Below are 19,636 nucleotides of genomic sequence, written 5' to 3' on the forward strand. Positions count from 1 at the left end.
AAGAAAACTATACCAAGGCATATCACAATGAAAAATTATTAAAAGCATCTAGACAGAAAAGATACATTGTACACAGAAGAAGAAAGTTAAGAATGATGGCAAATTCTTATTGAAAAAAATGCAAACCAGAAAGTAGTAAACATCTTTACAGTATAGAATAAGAAATGTCAACCTTAAATTTTTTGACTAGAAAATAATAAAATATTTAAAAGATTAAAGTGAAATAAAGACACATTAGAGCTGGAAGAATATATTACTTGCACACCTGGAGTAAAAGGTAATTTAAAGGATGTTCTTCAAGCAGAAGAAAAAGTGAGACTAGGTGGAAATCTGTATCTACACAAGGAAACGATGAACACTGAAATTGATAGTTACATGGGTAAATATATAAATATTTAAACGCTGTATTTAAATTTGTTTAAAAATAACTCACTCTTAGGCTGGGTGCAGTGGCTCATGACTGTAATCCCAGCACTTTGGGAGGCCGACGCTGGTGGATCACCTGAGGTCAGGAGTTTGAGACCAGCCTGGCCAACAAGGTGAAACCCCCATCTCTACTAATAATACAAAAATTAGCTAGGCGTGGTGGCCCACACCTGTAATCCTAGCTACTGGGGAGGCTGAGGCAGGAGAATTGCTTGAACTTGGGAGGTGGAGATTGTAATGAGTCGAGATCATACCATTGCACTCCAGTCTGGGCAACAGAGCGAAACTCCGTCTCAAAAAAATAAAATAAAATAAAAATGAAAATAACTGACTTTTAAATGCAAAAATTATAACAATGTATTTTGGAATTTATAACATGTAGCATAAAATGTATGATAACTATGGCATAAAGGTTGGAAATAGAGAAACAGAAGTATACCACTGTTGAGCTCATACACACACACACACACACACACACACACACACACACACACAGTTGCCCTCCTCTGATATATTCCATTTCACATATATGTACATATATATAAATATACATATGTATGTATATATATCCATGTACATGGATACATATATAATATGCATGTGTATATATGTACACATACATATATAAATACATACATAAATACTGGCCTGTTTACAGCTCACTACCTTGAAGAGTGAAGTAAAATAATAATATCACAGGAGGACAACTTTAAATAATTAAAAATATACATTATAAACCACAAAGGAAACATCAAAATAATGCAAAAACCAGTTATAATTAACAAATAACAAAGCAAATTTAATTATTAAAAATGCTCTTTTAATATAAAGCACACTAGACAAAATTTTAAAGAGACTAAAAGCAGAAGAAATGGAAAGTGTATGGCAAGATGATAGACCTTAATGCAACAATAACAATGATCATATTAAAAGTGAAAGAGCTAAATAAATTATTTAAAATCTAGAGATTTCACGTGCAGAGTCTGTCAGATTGAATAGAAAAGCAGGACCCAACACTTTGCAGCCTATGAGAAATACACTTTAAATATAAATACATAATACATAAATATAAATACATAAATACGTAAAAAGAAAAATAATGGAGTAAGATTTATAACATGTTTACAATAATCAAAAGAAAGATGGAGTGGCTGTATTAATATCTGACAAAAAATATTTCAAAGGAAATCATATAACCAAAAATAAAATTGCCCAGGCTGGAGTGCAGTGGCACAATCTCTGCTCACTGTAACCTCCGCCTCCTGGGTTCAAGCAATTCTCCTGCCTCAGCCTCCCAAGTAGCTGGGATTACAGGTGCCTACCACCATGCCCAGATAATTTTTGTATTTTTAGTAGAGATGGGGTTTCACCATGTTGGCCAAATTGGTCTTGAACTCCTGACCTCACGTAATCTGGCCACCTAGGCCTCCCAAAGTGCTGGGATTACAGGCGTGAGCCACCATGCCCGGCCAAGAAGGTCATTTCTTAACAAAAAAGAGGTTAACTAATCAAGAGGAAATAATGATCCTAAGCATGTATGTATCTATACAATAAAAGAGTATGGAAATACATGAAGCCAAAACTGATAGAACTGAAAGTAGGAAACGGCAAACAGACAACTATAGCCTTTAAATAAAAATGACAGGAAGTCGTTGTTTTGAACTAAGCTACTGCACTAGGCTCAACAGACCAGACTAAAAATCAAAATGGAGCTACTCATGCTGACTTTCCATGTCAGCAAACCCAAACTGACTTGTTACTTGACCTTCCTAGAAAGCAGTAGTCAGAGGTTAACAGCCTAATTTCCCAAACAGGCCAGTTTCAATCAGCACGATAATGAAGTTTCCTCTGCTTTAATACTAACAACAAAGTGTAACCTCAAGTGACCTGATGTTAACCAGTTATTTTTTCTACTGTTCCTGCTTTATAAGGAAAGCAACTTTGAAATGACCGATCTGCTTTTTATTTTTTGTTACTTCTTTCTTTAATTCTTTTCTATCTATAAAACCAGCCTCTTCTGCCCAGCTCATTGGGACACTTTTTCTATTTTATGGAATGAAGCGTTGTTCATTCTAGAACTGCAAATAAAGCAATTAAGATTTTTAGACTAAATTGTTGTAATTTTGCCTTACAGCATAGCCAAAGATTTCAACACCCTCTTTCATTAGCTGATAGAAAAAGTAGACAGAAAATCAGTAAAGAAACAAAAAGCTTGAATAATATATTCAATCAACTTGACTTCATTGATATTTACGGGATATTCTGTGTGATGAAACTGAGGTAAAGACTTTAAGAATAGGAAAGGTTTGAATTGGAGTTTGAAAAAAGGATAAAGTTTGGATATCTAGAGGGAGAGGGAATTCCAAATTAAAGAAAGATTATGAAATAAGTTCAATTCAAATGTCTCTGCAAGAAAAAATCAAATAAAACTGAACTACCTTGACAAAGCATACAGTGTGACTCAGAAATGAAAGCAGAAAACAAATGAATGTAATACATTACATACAGGTATAATAATTTCAAGAAGCTACCAAAAAGTGTTCTATGAGTACACAGGAGGGAATAGTATTTGCTAGTGGGAGAGATTGAACGGATGGTTAATGTCAGGCCTCTGAGCCCAAGCCAAGTCATTGCATCCCCTGTAACTTGCAGGTACATGCCCAGATGGCCTGAAGTAACTGAAGAATCACAAAAGAAGTGAAAATGCCCTGCCCGGCCTTAACCGATGACATTCCACCACAAAAGAAGTGAAAATGGCCGGTCCTTGCCTTAAGTAATGACATTACCTTGTGAAAGTCCTTTTCCTGGCTCATCCTGGCTCAAAAAGCTCCCCCACTGAGCACCTTGTAACCCCCACTCCTGCCCGCCAGAGAACAACTCCCCTTTGACTGTAATTTTCCTTTACCTACCCAAATCCTATAAAACAGCCCACCCTTATCTCCCTTCGCTGACTCTCTTTTCGGACTCAGCCTGCCTGCTCCCAGGTGATTAAAAAGCTTTATTGCTCACACAAAGCCTGTTTGGTGGTCTCTTCACAGGAACGCGCATGACAGTTAATGTAGGAAGGGACACCTGCATAGGGCTTAATAAGAGAATTCTAAAGCAGTATGTAGGCTGGAGGCTGTTAGAAAAAAAAGTAAAAAGGCATGAACAAAGATACTGAGGTAGAAAGGTAGAAGGCATGCTTATAATCAAAGAGATTTCAGTTAAACTATATTGCAGAAAGTGCAGTTGGAAAGAAAATAACAGTAAATACAATTGAAATATCATTAGGATCAATTTTACGTAATAGTTTCAACTTTTAGAATTTAGTGAATACTTGTGAAATATTGAAATAAAATTGCATGTAAAAAGACGAAAGTTGACATCTATGCTTTTATACTGACTGAAGTTTGTCTCTTCTCTTTTCCTCTAGTATCCATGTAATAGGTTTAATTCAATCAATGCTTTCCTGGTATTTACAGGACTAACATTTTAATACATAGAAAACAGGTAGTAGTATTGTCCAAAAATATATATATTGTTTGACCAAAGAATATTCTTAGAAATACTATCAGTCTATTCCTTAATCACTTTACATCATTAGAAAATACTGATTAGAATGGATTAGAAAGATTTGGAACCAACCCAAATGCCCATCAATGATAGACTGGATAACGAAAATGTGGCATATACACACCCTGGAATACTATGCTGCCATAAAAAAGAATGAGATCATGTTCTTGGCAGGGACATTGATGAAGCTGGAAGCCATCATTCTCAGCAAACTAACACAGGAACAGAAAATCAAACACTACATGTTCTCATTCATAAGCAGGAGTTGAACAATGAGAAGAACACCTGGACACAGGGAGGGGAAAATCACACACTGGGGCCTGTCATGGGGTGGGAAACAAGGGAAGGGAGAGCATTAGGACAAATACCTAACGCATGTGGGGCTTAAAACCTAGAAGACGGATTGATAAGTGCAGCAAACCACCATGGCACATGTATACCTATGTAACAAACCTGCATATTCTGCATGTGTATCATGGTACTTATAGTAAAATTTTAAAAAATTTAAAAAATGAAAAGAATGTGCCTCACAGGCATCCCCAAATCCCAACTCCTTATTAAATATTTCCATACTCAAAAACAAAAAATTAAACTAAACAAATTATACACACAACAAAAACATTGAGCATTTTTTAAAATTTCATAATTTCAGCTTTATGGAGGTGTATATATATCAGTATGATATATCTCAGAATGTAAGTTTAGTTTTTGCTGGCAAAGTCCGTAATAATGAATGAAATTATTTAGCTAGCTATCTACATATAGATATATATCACCATAAAAACATGGTAAATCTTAGACCAAAAGGAGAAAAGGCAGAACCTGGAAATTCATTCAAATATTAGTGAGTGTGAAGAAAAGAAGTTGCTAGAAATTGCAAATTCCTAGAACTAGAGCTGCCAATCATTTTACCTTTCCTTGAGGGAATATCTCAAATGAATCACATCACTTTTTACATTGAGATTTAACTTAGCCTAGAATCTTACAAGGTAGACTTGTTTTAGCCTCATTGATGAGAACAACATATTTATGGCAGTTTCTTTTCCAGCATTAGGTGAAACAGATACTCCACTTGGTCCTTCAACTAAAGATTACCAAAGTAAAACCAACCAACCAACCGAACAAATAAAACACAAATATAAATTGGTGGCTTTAAAAAATGGCACAACCCCAAACACTAAAAATCAAGCTCATAAATCCACAAAAGCCAAATATAAACTGAAAGCTGGAAACTTGAAAAGTAAAGAAAGCATAAAACCAATGTTTTATTCACATGCTAAAGACTTTGACGTTTTGTTCTAACGGCTTCATTGGTGGATGGGGTAAACAAAATCCACAATGGGTCTAAAGGAGACCCTAAATAAATCTAGATCCCAAAAGGATTGTCTAAATGTGATAAAAATAAACATGTTGCATAAAACAGATTGGTGAAATGTGTTGCTTTTTATTCCTGTTATGAGCTTGTACTGAGCTAATAATAAATAATTAATCTTGACTAAAAATTTGAGCTGTAAGTCTACGTTTGGATTTGTGGTCCCAATTCAGCATACACAATTAAATATAAAACTTAACACATAAATACAAAAGGAACAAAAGCATCAAAGAATTTCCATAGATAAAATTCCAAGAAAGATAAGCTCATCTACGAGTAAATATACAGTACATAAGGAAAAGTATCACCATGACTGAGACCCAGCAGAAAAAAGAGGCAAGAGAAACTGATGCTCAAAAATAAAAGATATTGGTTTAACAAGATGTAAAATATCAGATAATGATGTTAAATATATCTTACAAAATACACATCAGCAAAGCAGGAGTTAAAATATAGCTAAACATTTTGATAGAAAGCTCAGTGAAACTTCTAGTTACAATTTTTTTTTTTTAATTTAAGCAATGAATATAGAAAACCATTAGTCACACATGAAGAGAGAATTATTGGACTATAGAAGCAAGTATGACACAGAATTAAATACCAAAAGGCACCAAGAAAAGTTTATAAAATAACCATGTTAAAGTGAGATTTTAACACATTTTTAATAAGAGTTTAAGGAGGATGAGAAGTTATGACAATATTCTAATAGAAAATTAATAATTTTCTAAAATTGACAAAGCACCAAAACATAGACTCAGAAAATCCAATACAACCTAAACATGGTCAATTTAAAAATCTCTATAACTGTGCACATATTAGAAAAAAACAGAACACCAAAGAAAATTATCTTTTAAAAACATGAAAGCTTCAGTATTGCTTAGATGTCAGTTATCTCTAAGCCAGGTGATTTCTAGATTCAATACAACTCACATAAGAAATCCCTATGGCATATTTTTCTTTAGAAATAATACAAAGTGATTGTAAAATTTATACAGAAATGTAATACATCTAGATGAGCCAAAAGAATTTTGAAAAAGAAGAAGACAGAAGAACTACCACTATTTGATTTTAAGATACTACTATCTGATGTTAAGATACGATGTAAGGATGAATTTTGTGGTATGTCAATTATATCTCAATTAAAAATGATGAACAGGGGAAGGAAGGAATAGGTATGCAGTTGTGACATACTTTCTGTGATTTAGTAAATTTTAATATGAAAGTGAAAGTTGCACAGTCTGAATGGTCAACAAATCAGTTATGTTAAAATATACCTATATGAAGCAATAAACACATGAAAAGGTGTCCAGTATTATTAGTTATCAGTAAACTACAAATGAAAATAAAATAAATCTCTCTATTCATCAATTGTGAATGATTTAAAGAGAATGATGATATTAAGTGTTGGCATAAATGTAGAACAAATGAAACTCTTTTATATGGTTCCTATAAAATAAAATACAAAGTATGAGTACTGTCAAAAAAGTATGGAAATTCCTTATACAGATAAACATGGAATTACTATGTGACTTAACAATTCTACTCTTATGTATTTACAAAAAAATATGAAAATACATGTTTACACAAAACAAGCATACACATGTTTATAATAACTATATACAAAACTAAAAACAACACAAATGTTTATCCATAGGTGAATGGGTAAACAAATTATTTTATAAGTCATACAAGACAATACTTCTCAGAAATATAATTGAACAAACAAAATTATATTTAGAAAAAAGAATGAAAGAGAAAAAATAATCAATTCAAATAAATGGAAGACAGAAGAAAAATAATATGACAGATAATGGGCATATATAATGAAAACAGTAACATTTAAATTTGTCAGTAATTAGAAGAAATTTAAGCGAATATAATCTTTGACCAAAACATAGAAATTGGCAAAAAGATAAAAACATATTTCTCTCTCTCTCTTTTTGTTTAAAGGGCATACCTAAATCATTAGGACAAGGACTGAAAATAATAAGATGGAAAGGCTGATAATAAGCACGTATCAATGAAAAAAGGCTGTCATAGTAATTTTAATATAAAAATCATCTTTAATGCAAAAAATTAATAGAGATAAACTTGGCCAATAAAAACAACAAAAGATTAAGTTTATCCAGAAGATATAATGATTCCGTAGTTGCAAGACTTGAATAATAATAGCCTTAATAGGGGCCGGGCGCGGTGGCTCAAGCCTGTAATCCCAGCACTTTGGGAGGCCGAGACGGGCGGATCACGAGGTCAGGAGATCGAGACCATCCTGGCTAATACGGTGAAACCCTGTCTCTACTTAAAAATACAAAAAAAAAAAACTAGCCGGGCGACGAGGCGGGCGCCTGTAGTCCCAGCTACTCGGGAGGCTGAGGCAGGAGAATGGCGTAAACCCGGGAGGCGGAGCTTGCAGTGAGCTGAGATCGGGCCACTGCACTCCAGCCTGGGTGGCAGAGCAAGACTCCGTCTCAAAAAAAAAAAAAAAAAAAAAAAAAAAAAAAAAAAAAAAAAAAGCCTTAATATACACTTAGAAAAATTAACTTAATAAGGAGAAATTTATGAGTTCACATTATAAAAGGATATTTTAATGCACTTTTCTCAGGACATAGTGAAAATAAAAAGTATATTATTTGAACATAAAAGTGGATATGTTTGATTAAATGGACATACATGTAACACTAACACTTTTAGGCACACATGGAAGTTTTAAAAATGTAAACTGGTACAACCACTATGGAAAACAGTGTGGCAATTTCTGAAAGAACTAAAAGTAGAACTACCATTTGATCTAGCAATCCCACTATTGGGTATCTACCCAGAGGAAAAGAAGTCATTATATGAAAAAGATAATTGCATATACATGTTTATAGCAGTAAAATTCATAGTTGCAAAAAATTTGGAACCAGCCCACACGCCCTTCAATCAACAAGTGGATAAACAAATTGTGACACACACACACACACACACACACACACACACACACACCATGGAATACTATTCAGCCATAAAAATGAACGAAACATTGGCATTCACATCAACCTGGATGGAATTGGAGACCATTATTCTAAGTGAAGTAAGTTAGGAATGGAAAACTAAACATAGTATATTCTCACTCATAAGTGAAAGCTAAGCTATGAGGATGCAAAAGCATAAGAATGATTCAATGGACTTTGGGGACTTGGGGGAAAGGGTGGGAGGTGAGTAAGGGATGAAAGACTATGCATTGGGTACAATATACACTGTTTGGCTGATGGGTGCACCTAAATCTCAGAAACCAACACTAAAGAACTTACTCATGTGACTAAACATCACCTAGTCCCCAAAACTCTGCTGAAATAAAAAAACAAAGAAAAAAAAAAACAATTCACTAAACAAAAATTCCAGAACTCCATTAAGAAACTGATGGGCTCATAAAATGGCTAATCAGGATCAAGCAAAACAGAAAAATTAATTACACAAAATTAAATGATTGATAAAGATAAAAAATTGTTCCCTTCCTAACTCATAAATCAATTGATATTTCAAAGTATTTTTGTTATCCTCATCAATTTTTTGGCCACATTTCAATTATAGTCAGTAAGTTACAGAAAAGTACCAAAAAATTATTTCATTCAATTTGAAATAAAAATAAGAACAGTTCACAAGACATAGACTTATCCTGACAGAGATATTTACACTAAATGTTAATAAAAGTACTCCATATCTGTACCAGTGAAAAATACCCAAGACAGCATCTCGAAGGGATTTTTAATTTAAATGCTTATATTTGAAAGGAAGAATGAAAAATTAATAAGCTGGACATTCAACTTAATCATTGATGAATAAAATGGATATAAAAAGTAGATGAAAAATAATAATGACAAGAATGTAAACTAGTAAAGTAAAAAACAAAGATAGAGAACAACCAAGCCAGAAAATACAGTTCACTGAAAAAAAAAGAGAGGGATAGAGGGAAGACAAAAAGGGAGAGCAAGAACAATAAAGGAAGAACGTGAGTGCAAATGAGAGCAAGATCGTGCCCTCGCAAAACCAAGAAGGCACTAGTAAGTCATAATAGAAATCAAAATGGGATATTACTGCCACAAGCGAAATGACTAAACATATAATTAGAGGATATTATATATTATTGTTTGTGTATATTCTTGAAAAGTTATATAAGTTTTAGTACTTTGAAAAAATATTCTTTTCAAAGTACTAAAAGTGACTCCAGAAGAAATGAAACAAAATCTTAAGAGTCTTTTATTGATTACATAAATTTAAAAACTAAATAATTTTTTTAATCCCACAAAGAAAGCAATGGCTCCAAATGTCTTTATAGTCTAGTTCCAATTTTAAACAAATTTTTCCACGCAATCAGTATAGCAAGAACATTGTTTTCCACCCATTTTATGAGTTTAGCATAACCTAATTTGAATCTGAAATCAGTATATTTCAAGAAAAAAAATCACAAGGTCTACTGAATCTTAAGATAAACAGTGTTTTTTTATATGCTGAGAAAGTCAACTTTTAATTTATAACTCAGTCACCGATATGCATATTTGTTGATTGACCTGGATTTTTTTTTTTTTCTATTTAAGATGAAGTCATTCATATTTTTACTTGTTTGTATCCTATGTCACTGTTTTAGTTTTCCAGAGTCATTTGTTCTGAGGCACCTCAAGTATACAATGACGATTTGGGGAAAAAGATTTTGAACTTATAAATGTGAAGTCTAGAATGTTATTTTTCCATGGTTTATAGGCTCAGCTTCTAATTTCTCAGTGGCTGTGGAAGATCCTCTATCATCTCTGCCCAGTCTTCCTCTCATTCTTATTGCTTATTATTCTTCTAATAACAGTCAACTACTTCATTTCATGTTCTCCACACATACTCCCTTTACTGATACTGTGCATTTGCATGAGACTTTTCCTTCCCCTCTACTTGCTGATCACAACCCAGTTTTCCATGAGGCATTTTACAACCCTTTGAATCTTCTCTAAATTTCCATGCATGTTTGTAAAAGCTTCTTTGGTCCTTTATGCTTATTTATGTGTACAGTAAGTAGAGCATTGAAATACATAAGCCCTAAACCATTTGTAAATTATTACATATATCAGGACTGTTAAGGAGTAAAATGTTCCCTATGGCATGTACTTTTTTGTTTGTGTTAAAACATATAACATAGAATTTTCTCTACTAACCACTTTTAAACACACAGTTTTGTAGTGTCAGGTACATATTTGTTTCTGTGAAACAGATTTTCAGAACTTTTTCATCTTGCAAGTATGAAACTCTACAAAACTTCCAAGAACTCTAATAAGAAATTGATGAGCTCATAAAATGGCTAATCACTAACTGACAGCACCTTGCTGTCCTTTGCACTCAAATTCTTCCTTGATTGCTCTTATTCTCCCTTTTTGTCTCCCTTCCATCCCTCTTTTTTTTTTTTTTTTTTTTTTCAGTGAATTGTATTTTCTGGCTTGGTTGTTCTCTATTTATCTTTGTTTTTTACTTTACTAGTTTACATTCTTGTCATTATTGTATATCCATCATATATCCACTAAAAAACAACTTCCCTTTTTCCTCTCCCCTCAAACCCTAGCAACCACCGTTTCACTCTTTGTTTACATGAACTCAACCACTCTAGATATCTCATTTAATAAGTAGAATTATACAGTATTTGTCCTTCTGTGACTGGCTATCTTCACCTTGCACAACGTCCCTTAGGCTTAACAGTGCTGCAGTCTGAGACAGGATTTCGTTTTACTTTGTAATATATCTAGGGTTTCCATTTCTTTGGAATGATCACTGTCTTAGATGTTTTCCTTTAAAAAAAAAAAAAAAACATGAAAAATGAGTCTTTACTACTAGGGATGCCCTTTCAGTTATTTACTTGTTTGTGTTATGTTGGAGGAGCAATGTTCGCAAAATATTTTTACTTATCTGCCGAATATTGCTGACAACAAGCGTAGAATACTGCAAAGGCCTGATACACTGCAGATGACTGAAGTGGAGAGAGGATGGTCGTGATTTGCACTGATTTGTATTTTACTCATTTGTTAAGTGGATATATACGAAAGATTCATTTTGTGTCTTTTTTTTAAAGGAAAACATCTAAGAAAGTGAGCATTCCAAATAATGATAATAATAATATAATTCATAATAATATAATGAAGCATGTAATTACGTATGTATACATACAAACAATACATATATGTGTACATATACATGCTTCATTATATTGTGTATTTCATATATATGAGATATATATGAGATACATACATATATTTCAGACTCTGGAATCCACTTCCTCTGCCATCAAATCTTGCTACAGTGAGGTTTTCCATGTTAGTAAGTATGGAATTACAGTCAATATGGAACTTATCTGTAACCAACTGGCCTCCTGTGAATGTGTAATAGGATAGATAGATACACAGATATACTTAGAAAGGTAGATTCAGCATTTCTTCTATTTACCTTTCCAAAAATGCTTAATCTTTTGGAGTCAATATAAGGCAGTTTCAGCAAAAATCTGCAATGAAAAAGAAAAACAATAGTTGTATCTTTGTAAGTTAAATGCATATATAAATGTATACTTGGCATGCATACATCCAAAACAATAGCTAATGACTAGAAATGCTTTACTAACTGTAGCTCTATTCATGTATAAGGGTCATATACTCCCAAATCTTGCTACTCAAAGTGATGGTCTAGTAGCTTGGTATCACCTGAAAGCTTGTTATAAATGCAGAAGCCTGGGCCCCATTCCATTCCTACTGAATCAACATCTACATTTGAACCATATCATATCTGGTTTCTGTGTGCTATTATAAAGAACCCACTAACTTTCTTAGGTCAGACATTCATGCCAGTGTGGTAATGGTATCTGTGAAACTTCAAGAATTGTGATTAACTGAGGATATAACAGACATTGTGGATTACTGTAAACAAATAATATAGTGGTATAATTAAAATGTATCATACTTTCATAAATCCAAAGTAAATTTTAATTCCAGAGGGGAAATATGAGAATTATTTTATTATACCACTAAGGGTGACAGGTACTTGAGAAAAATGAAATAGGCTTTATGATTACCTTACAACATTGCTCAATCACCAAAATAGAAGCCTTGAGTCAGGGTTAGTAATATTATATGTATATACCTAGACTCTGTCATTATAGAAAACAGAAGAAAAATGTGCACCCACTTACTTCACAGCTGTTATTTGGTCCTTTACTTCTACTGAACCTAATCTTCGATGAATCTCCTGCAAAATTTTCAGACCCTGGAATCCACTTCCTCTGCCATCAAATCTTGCTACAATGACGTTATCCATGTCAATGAGTACGGAATCCCAGTCAATATGGAACTTATCTGTAACCAACTGGCCTCCTGGTTCTTCATCCCTGGAAATACCAACATATTGGACCAAAACAAGAGCAATTGAAAATCTGGTAGAAATTTTAGCTTTCATATTCACTAGTTAAGTAATGGGAAAGAACTGTGCTGGCTATTAAAATTTCTGTTGGCTGGGCGCGTTGCCTCAAGCCTGTAATCCCAGCACTTTGGGAGGCCGAGATGGGCGGATCATGAGGTCAGGAGATTGAGATCATCCTGGCTAACCCGGTGGGCTGAGATCCGGCCACTGCACTGCAGCCTGGGTGACAGAGCGAGACTCTGTCTCAAAAAAAAAAAAAAAAAAAAAAAAAAAAAAAATTCTCTTAATTCTTGATGATAACCTGAAGGTAAAAATACAATTTTCCTTTGTAAAATTGTATTTTCCTCTGTAAAATTGTATTTTCCTTTATAAAATTGTAATTGAAAAGTTCCCTGAATGAAATGAAAGTATGACTTAACACTGTAGTATAAATTAGTGTAGCTCATTTCTCAATGGGGAAAAATGAAGAAAAATGGATGGTACTTTCCCAAAGGCATTTCTAAAGAATGACTGTCAAGTTGGTAGGCAGGTCTATCTTTACTGGATTTCTTCCAGAGTGTTTTAGAACAGGGTTGAAGGGCCTGATAGCAGAACCAATTATGAAATAATTGATAATAATTTAACAGAAAATATACAACCATAAATAATGTTAAACTAAAAAGAAAACTACATTGGTATTTCCTGAATTGTTTTGTTTGTTTGTTTTTGTGGTGGAATTCTCACTGAGGAAAATTTAAACAAGCAGTGAGAAAAATTCTTTTTTTATCGCTAAAGTTGACAGCAAGAAGCATAGACATGTATGTTTGAGACATTTGAAAGCTAGAAGGAAAAAAAGACACACAAATAATAAAGCATGAATGTTTTTTCCAGAGGGAAAAGAAGGTACAATTTTAAAATGTCAGCTTAAAAATTTTTATTAGTTTATTTTCTAGAACACAGTAAAAGTAAAAAAAAATGAAACTCTGATACAATCACAGAGAGTGTCAAAGTTCATACCTAAGTATAGTTCCAACAGGCAGTTGTGCATGTGTAGGTTTGAAGAGCATTCAAACATCCAACTCTAAAAGGATCTCCATTGTTAGTTGGGTAACCTGTGAGAAATTCCCACCCTACTCACTCTTCAAGGTAAAAACATCAAACTCTCCTGCCTTCCTCTTTTAAGAGCATGTAAATGTTTAACATTTACATGTAAATTTATAAACATGTAAATGTTTATCTAGAAGCCCCAATACACAAACCGTATCCAATAACAAACTTCTAGGTTATTAGATTCACTACAGCAAATAAATCTCTCAGCAACAAATGAAATCAAGCAGATACAGGGGTTGTGTGGGAACAGAAAGTTGCATAAAGAAGTAGAGAATCAGACAAAACACAGAGCAACTAAAAATTATTAAAGGCTATTGGGAGCTGAATTGTGTTCCCCAAAATTTATATGTTGAATTCCTAACTCCCAGTCGCTTAGATTGTGACTATATTTGGAGATACATCCTTTAAAAAGGTAACTAAGTTAAAATGAAACCATAAGCGTCGGCCCCAACCCAATGTGACTGGTGCGCATTAAAGAAGAGGAAATTTAGACACACAAGAGACCCCAGAGGTGCACAGGTACAGTGGGACTACCATACGAAGAGGTGCAAATAGGGTGGTTGTCTGCAACTCAAGGAGAGCCCTCAGAAGTAACCAATCCTGCTGGCACCCTGATCTTTGATTTCTAGCCTTCAGAGCTGTGAGAAAATTAATTTCCATTGTTTAAGATACCCAGTCAGTGATATTTGATATTTAGTTATGGTGGTCCTAGCAAACTAATATAAATGCCTTCTGTGGTCTAAGCATTAAGATCCATTATGTCATGCACTCTCTATTTCCAAAATTTAATAAACCTTTTGGGAGTAAGTTTTCTGTTATGTGGATTTTGAGATGTATTATAAAGAAACACCGTAAATAAACTGTGCCACAGAAATTAATGAATCACAACTCTCCTCCGTTCTTTTCTAAATCACTCATTTAATGGTGATCTTCAGTGATTAAATAGAAATATGCCTTGTCTTTCCATAGTGTTTGCAACCTAGATATTTTTTTCTTTTCTCTTATATTTTCTTTTAAAATGTATTTAGTTTATGCAACCTTGGCTCTTGATCAGATAATCTGAAATTTGTTACTACCCATGTCCCCATGCTCTAACCTAGAATTCTAATGTCTTTATTCAGAAGTAAGCCTGGAATTGCTGAGTTTTTCTTTGTTTTTGTTTTTGTTTTTTGTTCAGTTGCCCAGTTGATTCTGATAGAGCTTGTGTAACATTTGAGAACTAGCAGGAATCATCATGTCTAGCACAATTTCTAGTATGCGTAGGACATGGCCAATGCTTGTTGAAGTAGACCTTTTCAGGGAAAACAGACTCAGATGAAGTTTAAAATTGAAAGGCCTTAAAAAGTCTTGAGATGACATAAAGACACTGTATTTTGAAGCTTGTGGATTTATTGCAAATATTTTGACTCACAAAGAACAGGTACCAAAGATTAACTTCACCCGTGAATACTAAGCTGAGTAAAAATACCAAGGTTGAATCTCAACTTCACTATGAACTTAGGCAAAAATAACTGAAACACTAGGACTCAGTCTGTGTCTATAATAATGGAAAATATTATCCTGTTTCCCTCGAAGACATCCTGTAAGCATTATTGGCATAAGGTATTTGAAAATATTTTATGAAGTATAATGAACAAAACCATGATTAGATTTATAGACAATAAAAACTGTTTTTTACTATTTTATCTGAAGTTAATTTTGCTTATGTTGAGCATATTTCTTTAGAGTTACAGTTAAAAATGGAGAACTACGTAAAGAATTTTGGCTAGTTGTACAATAATTAAATGCACAATATCTATGGATAAAGCATAATTGCTGTGTAATATGAGCTATTATGTCAGAGGTACTCTCATTTTCTAGTTGAACCAATGAAATTTAAAGCCTTACAAGGATATTAAAAAAATGCAATCAACAGACCCTTGGAGATCAGCAGAGTGTCACTAACTTTTAAGGCAGGATTGTTCACCTTTAAACTCTGGCAGCAGTGCTAAAGCAATGTAAAATGTTTTGTTTATTTAAAATATATAACTTTCCAATTTATATATAACAGATTGCCTTGTTCACAGAGATTTTAGAAATTCACAACTAAGTTATGTTTAGTTAAAATGTAGCTAAGTCAGATATTTTATGGTAGGCAAATAAATTATTATAAGATACAGTTTAAAATAAGGTATAGTTTACAGACTCACAATTAGTAAATGGCTACAAATTTTTTAAAACAAAACCTTCAATCCTTTACTCATTATTGCCACACCCATGGAAGAAAACTACAATTGCGCTCTTCTGCTCTCTTCTCTAAATTGCCATTTTAAACTTTAACCTAGTCTTTCCAAGGTTTAAATGTTAGACCACGAAGTGGTATCAACTCATTATGAACCAAAGATTTTGAACCCATTTCTGTGATCTAATTGGGTGTTGTTTCTGTTTCTTTGGTGCACAGTATAGGTGTATCTATTTCAACATTCATTTAAAAGAACATGGATTATCATGCTAATCATTGACATTATAAGGAACAAACCAGGCATGTGCAGGAAAATGAGGGGCATTACTTGTTTACAAAGTGTTGAGCAGAAAATACTAGACTTACAAATAAAGCTAAGCAAAGAGTACTTATTCCGTAAGGTAGGAATAGCAAAACATTGGGTGCTAGGGATGACCACAGAGGATGTACTACAGACAAATCATCTATCTTATAATAAATGGGTACCATGACTCATGTGTGTATTGGCTGTGCAAGATTGCTGAGCTCCAATTGATTTAGTTATTTTTGTTTCTTTCTGAGTGTCTCCCTCATTTTCCTTCTACACAATTTTGCTTTTTTATCTGTCTCAGAAATCTTTGGGGATTCATAGTAGGAAGGGTGTTTCAAGGTTGAGAGTAGGGACATACAACTTCGTTGAAATTTGTGGTGAAAAGAACAATTCCATCTATTTTAAGCAGTGAAAAGGTCATAGCAATATGAAACTTGTCTATTTCTTAACACAAGCAGCAGAGTCAAATTAAGACTGCAAACTTTTCTTAGAAGTTAAGGTCTTTGAGGGCAGAATCCTCATCTATTTCAATACCTTCAACACTGAATGTGTCTGTATGGATGAGTTCACAATATAATAAAATATAGAAAAAAGGGAATAAAACAAACAATAGATTTTTAAAAAGACAGAACAAGCCACCTCTTTATGACATAACAAAATAATACACCAAAACTGCATTAAAGTGTAGAGATTTGTTCAAACTACATGTTTGATCGGGTTCACAAAGTGTTTCAATTAAATTCTAAAAAGAGGATTGAATTTATATTCAGAAGACTGAGGTTTTAGTACTTGATTTCATTACCAATGTGCTGAGATACCTTGAGCAATTAATTGCTCTTTTTATTTTTATTTATTGTTTCCCTTGTTAAGTAATATTTGGTGGTAAATAGTTAAGATCACAAATTATCAGGACAGTACATTTTAAAAAGCTCTTATCCTTTTCAGTAAAGCTTTAGTTATAATAAAAAGAAGGAAGAATATTATTCAATGAGAGGACTTCCCATGACCAGTGAAAAGCATGGCAGAATTTGTCAGCTGCTTATCCATGTCGAATGGGACAGTGGAAAGAAGGGACAGAGAGAGAAGTGCTTTCTAGTCATCTCAGTTCATCGCTCTTTCTAGGCCTACAACAGGTTCACTCAGTTGCAGGAGTACCTGTTTGAGAGCTAGAATCCTTGAGAACCAAGGGTTGCAATTTTATTGTAGGTATTATGAATTTAAAAAGAATGTGAAAGGAGGGGTAAAGAAGAGAATAAAAATCAAGGTAAGGAAAAGGAAACAATATGCAAAGAACAATATTACCTTATATTCTGAAGGATAATCAATTATCAATGCTTCAATTTTATTCTTCATGACAATTCATTTCAGGTAGAATATTAGATTAACATAGGATAGTAGCTTTAAACAATATTTGCCTTGGTTTAATTAACAATTTACTTTATAGAGACTTATAATCTGTGATGATTTAGTTGCAGCATATCTAAAGTATAATGAAGTTTGCCCTCTTTCAAGCAGTATGTACATATAGATCCACATATTGGCTAAGGGCCTCTTGGGCCAATTACTTCTATTTATCTCATCATTATTTTTAAATTTCTTCTCATAGATGGATTTTCCTACATGAAGAATGGCTGAATGAATTTTCTCATACACTGTATTTACTTCATCATGTAAGGAATTACATTATTTTTTTCCTACCAGAGAACTGTTTCTTGTCCACATTCCCATCTTCTTCCATTAGGGATATTGTTAATATAATCTTCAAATACCTCACCCTGGTTTATTTACAGTGTAACTTTTGGTTGAATTAATTTTTTTATAAATCATAACCAGGAAAGCATTTGATACGATCAAGGTTGTTCATGCTGCTACCAAGACCCTATCTTCACCTGATAATGTATAGAAAATTCTGTTCATAAATTACATTCTCAAATTGCGTTTATCTCCAAATCACTTGTACTCATCTATTTTCATTCTCAGACTTTTGTCCATTGTCAAACCTTTAGAAAAATTACCTGCATTAATGACCTAGACCTTATAAAGAAGTAAGCATGTCACTGTGAAAAGGTACAGGTGATAAGGGGATCAAATCAAAACTGAGCTGAGCCCAAATCCAGTGGCTTTAGACACCTACGCCTAAGTTTGCTTTTAATTTGGTATAGAGGGTGATAATAGTATCTAGCCAGTAGAGTTATGGCAGGGATTAAATGAGATTCTCTATGTAGCTTTGTAAAGTGCCTGGTCCTTGGTATAGGTGTTCAATATTATTAACCTAGTTCTGGATAACACTTTGGGACTTGATCTTTCACCTTCCATTCCTCTTTTAGAAGCTGAGCCACCCAAATCTGGCTATATCTATGCAACTCTGCATCAGTAATTCCTGTGCTCTTATTCAAGAACATAGTTTCTCAGGGAAGGTGGTTTTATATCATCAAAGTGTTCCTGACCTCTAGTCTATTTGCACAAATACACATAATTTTAAAATCTCTTTATTATTCTGATAGTTTTTATGTCACATAATCAAATCTTTGCTGACTTGAATTATAGTTATATAGCCATGCAAACAGAAAAGAAATATTGTGACTTTCACACATGTATATGATGTTCAGCATGCATCTCTTGAACGAGTGCCTGTCACTTTTGCAATTGTATTAGCCATATGTTAAAGGTATCTTACGATCTTCATCATAATTAGATTAGTAACACTGATTGCTTTTAAATTGCTAAAATCCAGAGGGCCTCTGAACTCAGTTGTAGTTTGATTTTAAAGAAAAAATTCTTAAGTATTTTCACTTTTTCATATGTGGGTCTGTTCAGTACATTTTAGCGTCATTAATATTGTTGTCTGTGACTTCAGATAAACCTGAAATTTGATGTTTTTCCTCAATCAGAATTTTTTGTGTTTTTAAAGAATTCTTTTTAAACATATATTTGATGTTTTCATGTTTTTTTTTTTTTTCTTGATCTCCATGTTTGGGTGTTTTTTGCATTAATAAAATGAAATCTTTTTTCTGGATCTCTTCCCTTGCCTTCCCCCTACTTCTCCCTTTTTTCTCTCTTCTATTTTTAATGAAATAGTTTTCCTCATGTCATGATCAACTATTATCGGCCAAAGGCACTCTTCCTTGTTTTGAATGGAATTTGATACTGTCTTGCTCTTCATCTTGAATGAAAGCCAGAGATTGTCTCCTCAGCCTGATGCAAAAACTGCATAATGACTATCATGAGAGTAATGAAGAAAAAG

General features: G+C 33.4%; 1 protein-coding gene across 1 annotated transcript in view; it reads right to left on the bottom strand.

The window, feature by feature from the left end:
- Nucleotides 1–19,636, bottom strand: part of DPP10 (dipeptidyl peptidase like 10) — a 365,506-nt gene that overhangs the window by 15,921 nt on the left and 329,949 nt on the right. Inside the window, exons 17-18 of the mRNA XM_030916466.1 lie at nt 12,546–12,740; nt 11,810–11,864 (exon numbers count right to left, since the gene is read on the bottom strand). Coding sequence (XP_030772326.1) covers nt 11,810–11,864; nt 12,546–12,740 — 250 coding nt within the window. The remainder of the gene's footprint in view (nt 1–11,809; nt 11,865–12,545; nt 12,741–19,636) is intronic.

The sequence above is a fragment of the Rhinopithecus roxellana genome, chromosome 14 (assembly GCF_007565055.1).
Source record: "Rhinopithecus roxellana isolate Shanxi Qingling chromosome 14, ASM756505v1, whole genome shotgun sequence".
NCBI lineage: Eukaryota > Metazoa > Chordata > Mammalia > Primates > Cercopithecidae > Rhinopithecus > Rhinopithecus roxellana.